General features: G+C 35.2%; 1 protein-coding gene across 1 annotated transcript; it reads right to left on the bottom strand.

Annotated features, from left to right (window-relative positions):
* Positions 1-375: 375 nt before the first annotated feature.
* Positions 376-16750, bottom strand: MS4A13 (membrane spanning 4-domains A13). The gene is made up of 6 exons (XM_057317217.1): positions 16697-16750; positions 14155-14295; positions 10719-10775; positions 9672-9791; positions 5175-5270; positions 376-438 (listed from the first exon to the last, which is right to left on the bottom strand). The coding sequence occupies exons 1-6, from the start codon at positions 16748-16750 to the stop codon at positions 376-378; spliced, it is 531 nt and encodes a 176-aa protein (XP_057173200.1).
* Positions 16751-17326: the final 576 nt, after the last annotated feature.

Raw genomic sequence — 17326 nt, 5'->3', positions numbered from 1 at the left:
AGAATTACACAGTATCCTGCTCCGAGTCTTTATAGCCTGCACTCTGGAGACAATCACAAATCTTTATGGTCTCTTACAAAAGCTCTATTAGGGAGAGTTGACAGCTTCAGAGTTAGACACAGTTGACAGGTTCAGAGTACCTAGAAAATAAATTTTTCCTTGTAATAATATATTTAAATAGGGAAAAGCTTTCTACTTGGAGCCTACAAAAATATGTGCAGGGAAATTTCTTGAATACTGAGAAGAAAAACCCAACTTGTTTGTATTTTCTTTTGCACAAAATCTGTGGGCCTTGTAGCAGCCTTGTTATACAGAGATATCATTAGGGCCCACATCAGGTATGAGCACAGGAAAAATCTCCTATTTCTAAGGTTTTTAAAAAGAGCTCTCAGCTTCCTCTGTAACAGCTGTGAGAGTATCTTCATTATGATGACGACTCTGAAAAAAAAAATTAACCTCTTATAAATCATATCATGCTTCCTAAGATTATACATGTAACAAATACTTAGTTTTTTAAAAAAATAAGCAGTACTGATGTTTATAGAATAAAATGTTAAAGTGCCATGTGTCTCAACTCTACTTCGACCCACTCTCTTAATTCCTACTAGACATTTGTAACTTTTTTTTTAAGTAGGCTCCACACCCAATGTGGAGCCCAATGTTGGACTTGAACTCATACCCTGAGATCAAGACCCGGCCAGAAATCAACAGTTGGATGCTTAACCAACTGAGCTACCCAGGTACCCCAGGCACTTGTGACTTTTTGGCATACTTCCAAACTTTAACAACAACAAAAAATTCTTCTTGAACATGAACAGATGCCAGCACCCCAAAAGATACCTTGTCATGATATTTCCCAATTATTACCCATTTCTTCCTTCCAAAAGTAACTTGTCATTTTGACTTTTAGGTAATTAATTTTTTCTTTTCTTTCCAGTTTTACTAGCTTGCATCCCTCTGTAAACATTATAGTTCAGCTTTAGTTTTGCCTGGTTTCAAACTTCATCTGAATGGAATCATAAAGTATGCATTCTTTGGGTCTGACTTTCTTTCTTTCTTTTTTTTTTTAAAGATTTTATTTATTTATTTGACAGAGACAGACAGCGCAAGAGAGAACACAAGCAGGGGGAGTGGGAGAGGAAGAAGCAGGCTCCTAGTGGAGGAGCCTAATGTGGGGCTCGATCCCAGAATGCTGGGATCACGCCTTGAGCCAAAGGCAGACGCTTAATGACTGCGCCACCCAGGTGCCCCTGGGTCTGACTTCCTATATTTTACCATTATGTATGTGAGAGTCATCCATGTTGTTAATTATAGGTATAGTTCATTTTAATTACTATGTATAATTTTATTAGAGTAATGTACTTCAATATATTCACCATTCACCCATTTGCATTGTTTCCACTTTGGGACTATTATGAGTAATATTGGTATTTTCTTGGAAGTGTATCTTAGTCCATCGCTCTCACATTTCTGTTGGGTATATACAAAAAACTAAAATTACTGACAGGGTATGCACATCTTAACTTTCCATAATAATGCGTTTTCAAAGTTGTTGTAATAATTTATATTCTAAGTAGGAGTGAGAGAGTTCTTTTGTCCATTGGCATTATCATCACTTAGAATTGTATTTTGAAACTTAATCATTCTGTTAGGAAATGAATATCTCAGTGCAGTTTTATTTTAATGTTATTATTGAAATGGTTGGATTTTTGTCTCACACCTTGCCATGAGTTTCCTATAGGTCTTGTATTTTATGTTCCTTCTTTGCCTATTAATACTTTCTGTATATTATCTTAATTTCTTTGTTATCTTATTATAATTTTTGAGTATTCTTAGTTATTAGTCTAGGAATTAGAACGTGCATCTTAATTTATCACAAACTGCTTCAGGTGCATGCCACTTTAATATATATGTGTATATATATATATATACACACACACACACATACTTTAAAATATAGAAACTTCATTCTCATGTAGCTCTATTCCTTCCACCTTGCTTTGTGCTATTATTGTCATGTATATTACACCTACATGTTATATACTCAACAGTATAGTGTTATAATTTTTAATTTTATAATCTTATCTCTTAAAATTTCAGGGGAAAAAGGAGAGAATATATATCTATAGAACAGGGCTTAGCAAACTCTGGAATATGGACCCAATCTGGCCTACTACCTGTTTTGGAAAGTTTAACTGGAACAAAGCCATATCCATTCATTTATATATTGTCTGTGGCTGCTTTCATGCTGTAAGGTAGAGTTGAGGAATTGTGATAGTTGGAATTAAGGCTGATAATAACATGACTTTAAAATAAGGAGATTATTTTGGATTATCTGAGTGGGCCCAATGCAATTTATGCAATTGTCTTTTCCATCAGTTAAGAGAAGCACAAAAGTTATATTTATATTGTTTTTTTATAGTCATCTGCAATAATTACCTTTATTGATGCTCTTTATTTCTTCATGTGTTTTTGAGCTCCATCTCATATACCTTCTTTTCAGACTAAAAAAACTTCCTTTGGTGTTTCTTGTAAGGCAGTTCTCCTAGCCACACATTCTCTGTCTGCTCATCTGTGTGTGTCTTTATTTCCCCTCCGCGTCTGAATGGTTAGTTATAGGATACAGAATTCAGGCTTGACCGTTTTCCTCCAACACTTTGATGTGCCATCTCATTGACTTCAGGCCTCTGTTGTTTCTGATGAGAAGTCCGCTGTTAATCTTCCTGTGGTTCTATTGTATAGGAAATCATTTTTCTCTTGCTGCTCGAAAGATTTTCTCTCTTTTTTTAGTTCAGTTTGGATCTCAGATGTCTAGGAGTGAATCTGTTTGTGATTATTCTAATTGGAGGTTATTGAACTTCTTACATATGTAGAAGAATATTTTTCATCAAATTTAGGAAAATTTTGGCCATTATTTCTTAAGTATTTTTCCTGTTCCCTCATTTTCTGGGATTTTTATTATGTATACGTTGGTGTACTGGATGGTGTCCCAAAGGTCTCTGACATAATATTAATTTTTCTTCTCTTTATTCCCCGTTCTTCAGATTGGATGATCTATATCATTTTATCATGTTTGCTAATTTTGTCTTCTGTCAGCACAAATCTGCTATTCAGCCCCTCTGATGAGTATTTCATTTCAGTAACTGTATTTTTAAACTAAAGAATTTCCATTTGGTTCTTTTTAATAATTTATATTTTTTATATAAATTATATAAAATATAGTAATATTTTAAAAATATTTTTAAAAATATAAAATATTATAGAAAATATAAAAATATGTTAAATATTTTAAAATACATAAAATATATTTATATTTTATTTATATTATTATTTATTAAAAATTAATAGCTTTATTGAGATATAACTGATATACAAAGAACTGTACGTATTTAATGGGTGCAATTAGACAAATTTAAACATACGCAAACACCATGATACCATCACCACAATCAAGGTAATAGACATCCATACTCTGATGAATCATTATTATCATTTTTAATGTTAACGTTAATTAACATTAATATTTTTAACATTTTTTCTTTAGTTCTTTAAAGTCTTTCTTTGTGAAGCCCAACATTTGTCATTCTCTTCCCCCCAAAACCTGTAGCTACTGACTGTTTTCAAGTGTATATGTCACCATTTCCTGTTCTTTGCACATCATATTTTTGTTGTTGTTGAAAGATGGACATTTTAGACAATATATTGTAGTGACTCTGGATTCTGATTCCCTTATCTTCCCCCCAGAGTGGTTGTTATTACCACCTTTTGTGACTTGCCTGTACTAATTTTGTGGAGTCTGTGTCCCTTGACTGCGTGGCCTTTGATATATCTACTTATGTTTCTCATTTATTTAAATTCATGTTTTTGTTTTTAAGATTGGTTTAATGGGGTTCTCCCCTGGTCAGCGTAAGTAGTCAGCCAATGACTGGTCAGAGGTTGTGATTAAACACCATGTTAAGGGCTGCACCGTGTCCCCCTAAATTCATATATGTTAAAGTCCTCACTCCCAGTACCTCAGAATCTCACTGTATTTGGAGATAGAGTCTTTAAAACAGTAACAAAGTCATAATAAAGTCATTAGGGTGGGCTTTCATCCAATCCAAATATTTACTAGTCTTACATATAAAGATCATTGTTTATAATTTATATACACATAAATATCTATATAGATATAGATCTATATTTGTTAATTGTCCACAATTTGTTAATTGTCTCCTCCACTGAAAAGAAAACTTCCTGATGGCAGGGATGTTGTCTTGTTAATCATTGCATCCTTATGCCTATTACAATGCCTAGTAAATAGTAGGCCCTCCATAAATATTTGTGAAAGAATGAATGAGTCTAGATATCTAGTTTCTTTCTTTTTTTTTTTCTTGAGAGAAAAAGAGCACAGCACACAAGAATGGGGTAGAGATGAGCAGAGAAAGTGAGAGAGAGAATCCATGCCCAGTGTGAAGCCCTACATAGGCTTTGATCTCATGACCCTGAGATTATGACCTTATCAGAAATCAAAAGTTGGATGTTTAACCAACTGAGCAACCCAGGAACCCTGATACCTAGTTTTTTTTTAAGCTTGTGATAAAATAATCATTCTCATAAGCTTTTGTAGTACTGTGGATTATTACAGCATTTAGGGATGTTATCAAACTTGTCATTACACTTCTAGGAATCAACTACCTACAGAAATACTAGTCTTACATGTAAAGATTGTTGTTTATAATTAAAAAAAAATGGAAAAAAGCTAAATATGCAGCAAGAAAAAAATGTCAAAAGAAATACTAAGGAAAAGTATGACGCTACTAAAAGCCATTGTTTTGTTTTATAATGAAAAGATGTTTATGATAGTTGAGAAAAATCATGTGACAAATATGAATATGATCACACGAGTAGTAAACAAGGAAACTGTGTGTGTGTCTATGTCTTTTTTGTTTACACGTGGATGTGTGGGTATGATGAGGACTACAGTAAAAGGACAATAACTTTTTACTCTACAATTTTACTTTATAGTTTCATGTATTATGTTGTAACTTTATAAACAATAAAAGGGAAGATTTTAAAGGAAATATTGTGACATATTCCATTTTCTGAGTTCTAACATATTATATCATCTCTTTATAGACTGTATGTGCTAGAAATCAGCATCTTTTGATTTGCTAGAAGAGATAAACACTTACCAAACCAACACAGCCAAAGATTGAGTATGCTAATGCAATAGAAAATTCCAAGGGGTAAGATATCAGTAAAATCCGTGAAACTTCCCTTCCAAGTTTCTGAAACCAGAAAACAAGGAGAAATCTTGCATTATTATCTTTAATAAGTGTAAATATGTTCATATCAGGAGCTCCTACCATGAGTCTCAAGGAAAACAGGAAAAATAAATAAGCTTTCACCATTCGACTTCGTCATCTCTACTACTTTGCCTTCCGCTCTACTTTTCCCACCCTTAATTCCCCCTGCTCATTAGCTTCAGCTTTCACTGGTGGTCTTCATCACTCAGCATTCTTGTCTCACTTCTTACAAGTTTTCATTCTCATTATTCTCTTCATGACAGAGTCTCTATCTGTTGGGGTTAATGTAGAGCATGAAATCGTCCATGATTCCTGGCTTGCTAAAATGTAACACAGAGGTCGCTGGGGGTAAGGGAAGGTTTTGAAGAAGGGCGTAGGCCTTTGGAATGCTGAGGCCTGCGTGACCACTCTGCGGTGGGAATGCTGCAGGGAGCTGCCTTCCCAAAGTTTTCTTGGCCCAATTCTCCCAAACAGCCGCCCTGTGATTTAAGAGATGCGTGCATTGTCCCCTAGGCTATGTTTAGTAGAACTAGTAGAACATGCAGATTAGCATATTGTATCTTCCCCATAAACAGATCCTCCTAGTTCCAGTAAGATCCCTTGTCACACATCACATGTTTGAGAAACAGTGATAAAGATTTATGATTATCTTGAAGGACCAATAAAGGCGGGGGCAAAGAAGGACAAAGGGTCTTTGTCTCTGAGCGTTGACCGCCTTGCCTTCTCCCCTCTTTCAGGGCAAAGTTTGGAGTAATCTTTCATCTGTCGGTACAGGGATTGCTGGCCATTTCCGGCATCTATCCAAGCTCTTCAGTCCATAAGATTTGACTCTCTGTCTCCAGTGATAAGATGGCTACTAAAAGAGTTTATCAAGCAATTCTCATATATTAAAACAACTGTTATTAATTACAGACTTACTTAAATTTGTATGTGCGGTGATAAAAATCTCACATAGAAATTACTGTAACGTGATGTGGAGGGATGAGTAAAACCTCAACCAACAACATCTCACTTGGAAGTATACAGTGATTATGATTTTGCTGGGATAATAAAGCAGATCTGTTGTGATCAGAAAGATATTTTCAACTACATATCAGGATGAATGATGTTGGTCCTAATCCTGAAAATAAATGTAGCTTTGTGCTGGCTGTAGAAAGACAAGAATGATATCCAGACCTGGAAAGAATAACTTTACAATCTCTCTCCTTCAAATCTTTCTCTTTCTCTGTTTTTGTTGGGCTTACTTAATATCTTTTATGCAAGAAACTATTAGGTGGTAGGGAGTAGATGGTAAGAATGAAATGACAAAAAATTCCTACTTTCTCAAGGTTTATATTCAAGTAGAAAAGACAAAAAGATAATATAAGGTAACATATAATAAGGTTAAATATGTCAGAATGGATAAAAACTTGCTCAGGAATTTTAGAGGACAGGAGATTTGCCCTAAGCCTTTCATATCCAGGAATGCTTCATAAAGAGGTAAGACATTGCGAAGAAGAGTAAGACTGAGAAAAATGAAGGAGGGAAGCAACATTCTAGGCAGCTTTAAATTTTCATTTACTGTTTTTTTTTGTGGCTTATCCTGTTCCAGTAAAAATGTAATAGCATACATTGAAAGTGTGACAAAATAATTAAGAAATGGAGACATAAAATAAAAACAGTAATAAAGCTAAAATACATATCACATGACCTATGGTTTGATAATGTGAGCAAAAAAATGAATGCAAGAATGAACATGTTTTAAGAAAATGATAAAGCGAGTTTAACTCAGGTATGGGAGTGTATGATAGTAACAGGAGGATAAAGAAAAGACTTTAGAGGGTTTGAAATATCGTTACTTTATCAGAATTCTGATTTAATTTTGTTGTCAGAAACACAATTGTAGCATTTTAGCTGAGAAGTACTGGTGACCTCTTTGTTGCCAAGATTGTAAAATCTGTCCACAAAAAGATTTGTTGCCAAGATTGTAAAGATTTGTCCACATTCCTTAACTTGTATATGTTAGTGTTATTCTCAGACAAATTCTGCCCCTGAAAATAGCAAGATATCCATCTGCCAGAGAAGTTCAAACAGGCAAACAACACAGTGACTGAGTTCTCCACAGGCGACTTAAGCCTTTGATTCTAGCATAAGTCATTAAGTGTCCTTTTCTTGCTTAAGTCAATTTGGGTTGTATTTCCTGTGACAACTAAGAGAGCCCTAGTTAATAAAAATTAAAATAAATAATAAACAATACTTGGTAATTGGGAAGATAATGGAGAGAGAAGGGTGAAGGATTACATCAAGGTTTTCAGCTTTAGAGGCTGAAATAAGGGAGTCTTGCAGCACAGTACTCTTGAGGAGGCAGAAGCTTTCCATTTTCTATCTGTTGAATTTGAGATGGTGACAACAGAAGCATATCGAAGCGGAAACCTCAAGCTGGCCATTAGAATAACAGGCCTGGAGTCTGGGAGACAAAACAGTTTAACAGGTATGTGTTAGCACTTTCTCTGTTGGAACAAAGAAGTTAAGAAACTTGTCCACAGGGTCACACACAGAGTACTGAAGACAGCGTTTGAATAAAGTCAGTCTGGTTCTGGATTTAGACTATCAACCATTTTGCTATAAGAGAAGTATGTTTCAGAGGCATGCACTTTTTGGGATAGCCGAACGTACCTGGGAACACTGATAACTCGAAGAGTTTTTGGGTTTAGCCAAGCAGCTTGCTTATATTAGAAAAGCTGGCATGTGGAAAATCTTGTAAAATGTTGGCTGCCTTAGGAAATGTAGGAATAGGATTCTATAATGCCTCTAAGAGAAGATTGTGGGTTAGAGATGTAGGTCTAATATATAAATTCACTCATGTAATTAATCACCACAAACAAAACTGAAACTTCTGCATTTGGGAGATTGTGAAATTGATCATTAATACTGAGTTCAGATAAATACAGTCTACAGTGGTTTGTAATACTGCTTGCAAAAGGGGAGTCCTGGAAATTATGCCATTATTATCTTAAACTAATCATTATAAGCTTATGAGTAAGAGTGGTCAGCTAAATAATTTGATACAATCCTCCACTTAACCTAATTCTTCCTCCTTATCTCTGCCACCAAAATTAGAATTGAAGATTCCCAGAATGAATTTCCAGAGAAAATGGAGAATTTTCTTACAATGTATAGGGAAAATCTGATGCGTACTTATTTAAATCAATCCATCGTTCATTACACACAATCCATTTTGGGGTACTACTGCATCTTCTCTCATCCTTTCATTGTCCTCCAGGCTTTTGTTCTTCATGCTAGGATTCCTTCCACTGATGGTCCCTTTATAATATGGTGCAGGTATAGAGAGAGGAAAGTTGAGGTAGGGGAGCAGGAAGTTTATGCCTCATCTACGATGATTCTTCTCTATAGAATTATTTTTGAATTAAAATTTCCAAGTTGTTATTTTTTGTTTTGCTGTTCAACAATAAAGAGGAGCTCTACTCTAATATAACATATTCTCATTTGAAAGTCTTCTGCAGCACTAATATTCTGTAATTCTGAGTTTAAAGCCAACACAATTGAAATAAATCAGTTGTGATATCAGTAGAGATATTCACATTTACTGGAGAATGTTACTATCTTAAGAAGAAATACAGTTATTTCTCTGGTACAAAGTATGTAATTGGATATTCCATTAAACAGAAACAAGACAGATTCACGCACACTTAGCATTTGAGCACATAAAGCTTTTCATGTGAGACACAAAAGTAAGCTGTTTATGGGGACGCCTGGGTGGCTCAGTTGGTTGAGCATCTGACTCTTGATATCGGCTCAGGTCATGATCTTAGGGTCTCAGGATGGAGTCCCACATTGGGCTCCACACTCAGCGGACAGTCTGCTTGAGGACTCTCTCCCTCTGCCTCTCCCCCCACTTGCACTCTCTCTCTTTCTTTCTAAAATAAATAATTAAATCTTAAAAAAAAAATAGGCTATGTATGAAAAGCTCTGTGTTAAGCCAGAAACTACCAGGTGTCTACAATTCCAAATACATGCATCAGTAGCAGAATTCTTCTGTTGATTTTAGGAATGGTTTTAAGGTCTAGGATTATACTTTTCTTTCATTAACAGAATCATCAGGGACCCCATGCCTAATGCATATACACTTATCACTGAAGCTTTCACATTATCTACTTGCTTTACTTTAATTGGGCATGTCAGGAATTCAAACATTCTATTAATATTTACCAAAAAAATCATGTTAGGATTACTTTTGAATGGAAACTTTCGATCAAGAGCTTACTACTTAAAGCAAAGAATTTCATGAAGACTAATAAAAGCCTTATTTCACCTCCAAAGGCTTTAAAACCTTGGAAGACAATTGTTTGAAATTAAGATGTTCCTAAAGAATTGGTCACTTACTGCTTGTCCATAATTCCTATATGACACGGAATTAAAAGAAGACAACTCAATTGTTGTTAGAATTGATGCAATAACTGCAACAATTATGCAGAAGATGTTCATGATCAAAGCAAACGTAATCTGTAAAGAAGACACATGGTAAGCTTGTTATAGTCTGAATAAACAGCTTAAACAGTTTGTATTGCTGAAAAAAAATCATTTCGTCAAAACTCTGATCTAGTTTCTGAAGCTTTAGAGGTGCTGGAATGTGTGCCGTTAGAATAAAATATTTTTCTTGTTTACATGAAACCCAGTTAATCTGGAGGGAACAGGGAAATATCACACCAATAAGCATCGGTCTTCCATTTGGGCTAAAGAATGTTGTATTTTACAATCTTCTGAATCATTTGGAAGAGAGTTTGTTAAGATAGGATTTGAACAAAAGGAGATCCACTGTAAAATGGAAAAAGAAACAAAAAAGGATGGAAAATGACTGCTTGTAGAAATAAGCCAAATAAGATTCAATGATTTTTAATTCAGGATTTTTACTCTCTAGGGAAATCCATCAATATTGTTGGATATGTTTTTATCTGTACAATTGTGAGATCAGACTCACTGATTTCTTAGCTCTAAGAGACTAAGATTTTTTTCTTTTCAGTATCTTACCTATACCATAGATGGATCTTCTCGACAGATCCTCTATTTTATTACAAGATATAATCCTGTTCCCAAACTAGATAGATAGGAAAATGAAGTTTTACAGTAATATTTTGTCTATATATAAAGGCATTATTAGGTCCTATTGAATTTTTTCTACTAGTGAAGTTCATACAATGTTAAAATAAGGTAGAACACCAAATCAAAAAAAACCCTGCATTTAAATTTAGAACCTTTATAATGATTCTAATTAATATAGAAAGTTTGTCTACATTAAGTTATGTGCTCCTACCTTTTCACTTAATTCTTTATTTTACAAGTAAGGGAGATTCCTTCATTGTTTAGATACTCACTAAAACCTACTTAGCTTGTGACAAGTGATTTCTAGGATACCTGAAGCACTCCACTTACCACGCCTTGAGTTGGATGCCTTGCTGCTCTTATCATGGAGACTCCTGCAACGATAAACTGGATATAAAAACATATTTATAAATACTCATTGACAATGCTCATCAACTTAAGTTGTATTTTTAACAACTCCCTCTTCCAGGTCAAATATTTTTAGAATACCAAGAGTAACAAAACATAAAGATGTTTCATAGAGGGGGTCAGGGCAAATTTCCATCATATAGTAATGAACTGAAAGCTAATAGCCGGGTCACTAATCATAGAAACACAGGGGACAGTGGGCCAAATTCAGGTTGTGGTATATGCCAAAGATGACTTAAAGAGTCCTGAATCAGGGGCCAAGTTTGCTTATATCTGTGCATGCTTTCTGAACTCATTTGATTATCATTTCAAATGCTATCTTTCCTAATAAAACGAAGCTTCTGATTTCAATTACTGTATACATATCCAAATGTGAAAAAGTGGTTCATGAGTCTATTCCAAATTGAGTTTGTACAAAATATATCTCTTGAGGCTGTGGCCATTATTAAAGTAACAACTATAATTCATGTTTTTGCCTTTTTTTTTTTTTTTAAGAGTTTCCACTATTTCATACCAGGTTACTTTGTCTATTCCCGGAAGTGTAAACTTATGCCATGTTATTTGAAGGTGAGCTACATAATTCCCTTGGAACATTCCTTTTGTCTTATCTGTTTTAGTGGCTTTTACAAAGATCGAAGTCAAAGGATAATCTGTGGAAAACCAGCACTCATGCTATACCATCTATAGGAAGGCCAAACCTTAAAGCTTACTAACTCCTCCGGAATAACTTAAATTTACACACACAGCACTTCATTCTGTAATAAAAGCTGAGATTTCTAAGGAGGTACACCGTGAAAGGAAGAACTAATATAAAGATGAATTATGACCTGGAGTGCTCTGTAGCTAGATTACCAAACCAGGTGCTTCACAAAATGCCTGTCAAAGTTTATGACAGTTTTGTATTGGATTAAATTTAACTGAAATTTTAGATAACTTATTCTAGGAGCTACACATGCTATTTCTATAACATATACAATTAAACACTGAGGGACAGGAATCATTTATCTGGATTTTGTCTGCAAATTCACTATTGTTTTCTAAAGCAATGCTTTGACACTTGTGAGCCAATGTATAAAGGCAGGCCTTTATGCAGCCCTCTCAAGTTGTGCCCATTTTCTCTTTTAGCCCTTATAACACTGTTTCTAAGTGTGGGATAATGGTCTCCTTGCTCCTTATTACTTCCAATGCTTCTCTCTCCTCCAGCTTTGAATCAAGTGTCCTCAGATTCTATCACCCACTATCCATCCTGGTTGAAGTCATCAATTGATGACTTGGTCACTCTACTCTTGGTGATTTTAATTCCTGTCTCACTCTCTCTCTAACACCTCTTTATTTTTTTATTTTAAAGGTTTTTATTTATTTGTCAGAGAGAGAGAGAGAGAGCGCGTGCACACAAGCACAAGCAGGCGGAGCAGCAGGCAGAGGGAGAGAAGTCTCCCCGCTGAGCAAGGAGCCCGATGCAGGACTCCATCACAGGACTCTGGGATCATGACCTAAGTGGAAAGCAGGCACTTAACCAACTGAGCCAGCCAGGCGTCCCACTCTAACACTTCCTGAACCTTGGTCATATATATATGAGCCTTCTAATACCTTGGTCGTATGGTTCTTTGAATTTCTCTTCTCTAATCTTCTGACCCCATCTTATCTCAGTCACTCACACCCATATTCATTCTCCTGTGCTTGTTTCTGCCTGTAAGTGTAACAGCTTTCAAATCTCAATTCCAGGTATCCCACTATGACCACCAGCTTCTATCTTTCTACATCATGTCCTGTAGTATCACAACACTAACAAACCTTAGAACCCATCTGGATCTATAACCAAGCTCCGCATCTCCCTGTTTTACTCTCTCCTTCACCAGCTTAAATTCCATGGTTAACTATTACACTCACTTATATACACTTTCAACTCCTTTGCACTGTTCTTGTTTGATCACAGATGCATGGTTAAATCCAAATCCTGGTTAAATGCGTATTCCTTCTCATTGAATGCCTGAACCCATGCAGCCAAATAGGACCTGAGAAAGACACACAACCATCTTGACCCATATCTCACTCCACAAATCCTGTTCCTAAAGCTTAAGTGAGCTCTCTTCAAACAACCAATCCATTATTCCATTCTCATTCTCAGCTCATGATCTGGCTTCCTAATTCACTGAGATATTTGAAGCCATCAGAAGAAAAGTTCCACAATCTCCCAATATCCCATCTACCTACCTATCAAAATTTGTCCTTTCTCTTTGTCCTCTACTTCTCCATCCTGTTACCCACTTTGGCACTATTTACATTAAAGATGGCTAATTCTTTCTTATGAGGGCTATCCTATACTTTGTGGGGTATTTAGCCATATCCTTGGCTTCTGCCTACTAGATGCCCACCCCAACTGTGAAAACCATAAATGTCTCCAGACATCACCAAATGTCCTCTGAGAGGCAAAACCACCTCTCATTGAGAACCACTGCTAGAGATGAACTGTCCATGAACCTAAGTATTTGTGTATTAAAAGTCATCATCTCTTGCCTACCCCAGTACAGGATTCTAACAATGCCTCCTTCCCTCCATTTATTCATATTGATTTTCTCTCTTTTTGTTCAGTCCCCTCAGTAAAAAACATACTTCCAACTTACTGAAACAAATAAGCGAACCTTGTTTTCACCCAAACTTCCTCCTGCTACTACCTCATTTCTCAATGCCACATTACACCACAGTCCTTAAAGAAGTTTTATTTGCTGTCTCTATAGTTCTTCTCCTTCCATTATTTCTTAAACCAACTTCAGTCAGGTTTTGCCTCACCATTCCACTGAAACTACTTGTCAAGTTTATTGATGACTCCCATCTTGCTAATTCTCAGCCCTATTTGGCAAAATAACAGAATTTAATATAGTTTATCTTTCCCCATTTGTTCACTCAGCTTTGAGGATGCCATACTCTTCAAATCTTCCTCTACTTTATGGCTGTCTAGAAACCACAGAAGAATGCAAGTAATGACAAATTTAGAAAGTGTGTGAGTATAGACTCATTTGTGTGAAGAAGGTAAGGACCCTAAATTTGAAAATTCATCATGCTAATGGATATTATGCTTAAGGTTCTTTGTCTTTCACATATCTAAAGACAATCCAACCTATGGTTGTCATTGTGTATTCACTCCTGTATCCACATCTCTTGTAACAGTACTGGTAAGTTGAAGGTACTAAAAAAACATGTGTTGAAAAAAGGAATTTGATTTTGAATAAATTACCAACATGGGATTTACTTACATAATTCTCCTGAAATCTCTGTTAAAAGACTGTTCCCTATCTTCCACTAGTGGCATGAACAGTATTTACTGAGTGATTAAATTATATAAATATATTCTACTCACAATAACTCCCCATAAAGAACATCCTGTTTTGTAAGTTATAGGTTCATATGTCCCAAAGACTCCTTTAATTTGTCCCATATACAAAATCAATAGGAAATACCACATGAAAACATGAAATATGCCAATCATAATCTGGACAGCCTGTAAGAAGAGAATGATATTAGTAACGAAACCATGTAATTTATAACATAATTCCAATAAGTGTTAACTATAAGAAATATACGATACTTTTATGAAAGATAAAAGTTAAATAGCAATGCACTTACCATGTATTTTCTGGACTGGTTAGGCCCAAAAGAAAGTCCTAACCAGGAAGTACTGAGGTTTACCAAATAGGAATCAGCCATTTTTGGAGTACCAGACTACTCAGTAATAATTCTAGTCAATTCTCCCATAAAAAAATTGACAGTCTGACTCTTACTACTGGCAATCCTCCCTACCTATCAAGTAATGGCATAAGAGGAGAATACTGAAGGTATTTGGGGGAAAATATGGTTATTAATCTATTTGGATACAGGAAGCCATGTATTCAATATATTCTTGCATATTAGTTTCTTGCATCTTTTAAAGGTTTACTTTTGCCTTTAAGGCATACTTGTTATGTATATTTATCACAAGCATGCTGGGGTGAGGTACAGTCCAACACATAGATACAAAGAATATCCAATGCAGACTTGCTTGTACAAGGTCTTCCTATTGGGTAGGAGATGTGTTGGTAGAGGGGAGAATTGTTACTCAACTTTAATTTGTAAGAAGATAATTATAATCTAAGTAAACATGTGCCAGTAAATTCATTTTTCAATTTATATGTGAACTGATATTTCCTATACTGAATCATATTTTTAATTGCTCTAAAAGTTTCAGAGGATTGGGGCACCTGGCTGGCTCAGTCAGGAAAGCATGTGATGCTTGATCTGAAGATCATGAGTTCAAGCCCCACATTGGGTGTGGAGCCTACTTAATTAAAAAAAAAAAGTAAAAATTTCAGAGGATACATTATTTTAACTATAATATAAACTTTAATAGGAGGCTATTTAATGCTTTAACTCTAATAGTTCTAGCCCTTTGTAAAGCAAGTAGTCTAAAAACACATAAATGCAATTAGCTAATATTAAAGATACATTTTAGAGAAAAGAGATTTTATAAATCTCTTTAATAAATCTCTTTTATAAATCTATAAAAGAGATTTTATAGAAAGACCACTTTTTCAGGAACAATCTTATGCATTTTTATAGGTTTAGAATTTTAGATTTCCTCTGCATCATATTTGGAAGAATAGCATTATCTTTAGAGATTCTTTGGATTTGATTGGGAGAAAACCCCCTACAAGATAGCAAAATCCTTAAGAGCCTGGACTTTATAGTTGTCTTGCTATTGTCACCCAGTAAATATCTCTTGAATAAGCACATCAGAATGAAGGAAATTAACTCCACATGACTTTGCCAACTCTTAAGTGGGTTTGAAAAATAGTGTCTCCCTTTATAATTGGCAGTTGTCCTATATAATACTATGAAATATCTAAGTAACCAAAGCTTGAAAAGAACTCCATAAGAAAGCAAGGCTGCTAGTGTGTGGAGAAGAACAAGATAGGTTTTCTTATTTAAAAATGGTTCTTAACCTAGAGCCAACGAATGGGATTTTAGGAGGTCATAGGCCTCTTGCCCATACACAAAAATATGAGTGCAAAGGATTACAATAGATACATGAAGCTGGGGAGAAGATTCAGAGCTTTCTTCCTATGTCCGAAGGGGTCTGTGACTCCAAAGAGATTAAGAATCTCTGCTGAACAGTCAGGTGGGAGACAATCTACACAGTGGCCAAGTTCAAAGGAAAAGTTCACATCCAGTGGAAAAGTTCTTTCTCTTTCAGATGTGAAAGAAAATGATCTTCATAATTCCTTGGTGTTTATTAAGAGATAGCTAAGCTCTGTTTATAACTGAAGAGACAAATTAGTAATTATTCTATTGCATAGACATCAATACAGTAATTGAAAGAGATCAGCAAGAGATCCCTCTCCCAGTTTAAAAAACAACAACAACTTCTTTTATTCCTTTTTGGGATTTATCTGTTACCCTATGTATGTTGGTTTAGTCAGTATGCTTATATCTAAGCACATATTTGTTTATGAAGAGACATGAGATCAGTCAAAATTTGTAGAAGACAATCAGTATTAAAAAAACATTTTTGGGTGAAGGGGAGTGGGAAATACAGGGAGATTCAAGTTATGGAATGAATAAGTCACAGGAATAAAAGGTACAGCACAAGGAATATAGTCAATGATACTGTTACAGAGTTGTATGGTGAGAGATGGTAGCTATGCTTGTGGCAAGTGTAGCACAATGTACGGAGATGTCAAATCACTATGTTGTGTACCTGAAACTGATATAACATTGTGTGTCAACTATACTCAAAAAAAATTTTTTTAAACCCATTTTCACCCATTTGACTTAACCAAATACACCCGCTCCAGATTCAAGAATAACCGTTAGTAAATTGAAATATTGCATATTCCTGAATTTAGTTAAAGTGAAGTCTTACTTACCCCTAAAACGAGACTATCTGCTGTAGAGATTTTTGAACACCTACAGGGAGCCATACTACCCGCATTTCCTCTAGATGATTACGCTTCTAATCTTTGGTGATATTTTTTATTAGCCAACTTCTACAAAACAATACAAAACACGTATACACACTTTGCTCAAAAGAAAATACTCAAGTTTGATTCTTTCCCTACTGTTTTATAACCACCTCCCCAAACTCTGAAGCAGTTGCTTTCTTCTTTCTGTACCTAACTTTGTAAAGGCATCAGCTTGCATCTCCCTGTTCTGAAAAACAGCCTCCATAAGTGAAAAGCCTCTCTCTATGACTGAAAAATATAGGCATATTACAGTTATTTTCTCTGAGTAGTAAACAGTGACTCTGGATGATAAACTATGAAGAACACTTGGGGAGCAGTGTTAGAGAATTTTCAGTAAAGCTTTTAACAACTTATTTGCAATTCATAATCAGTTCAGTGCAATTCATAATGCTACGTTTGTATGTCAAAACTAAGTTCGTGTACTTAAATTCATCATGGGCTCATGATTTTTTTTTCTGTCACATACTTGAGATCTAGTTCTTTATATAAAAGAACTTTTTCTGCCATCAGACAACTTACCAAAGTTGCTTCCAC

The sequence above is a fragment of the Ursus arctos genome, unplaced genomic scaffold (genome assembly GCF_023065955.2).
Source record: "Ursus arctos isolate Adak ecotype North America unplaced genomic scaffold, UrsArc2.0 scaffold_23, whole genome shotgun sequence".
Lineage (NCBI taxonomy): Eukaryota > Metazoa > Chordata > Mammalia > Carnivora > Ursidae > Ursus > Ursus arctos.
Note: the sequence above shows the minus strand (reverse complement) of the source record. Positions and strands in the feature narration are given on the sequence as shown.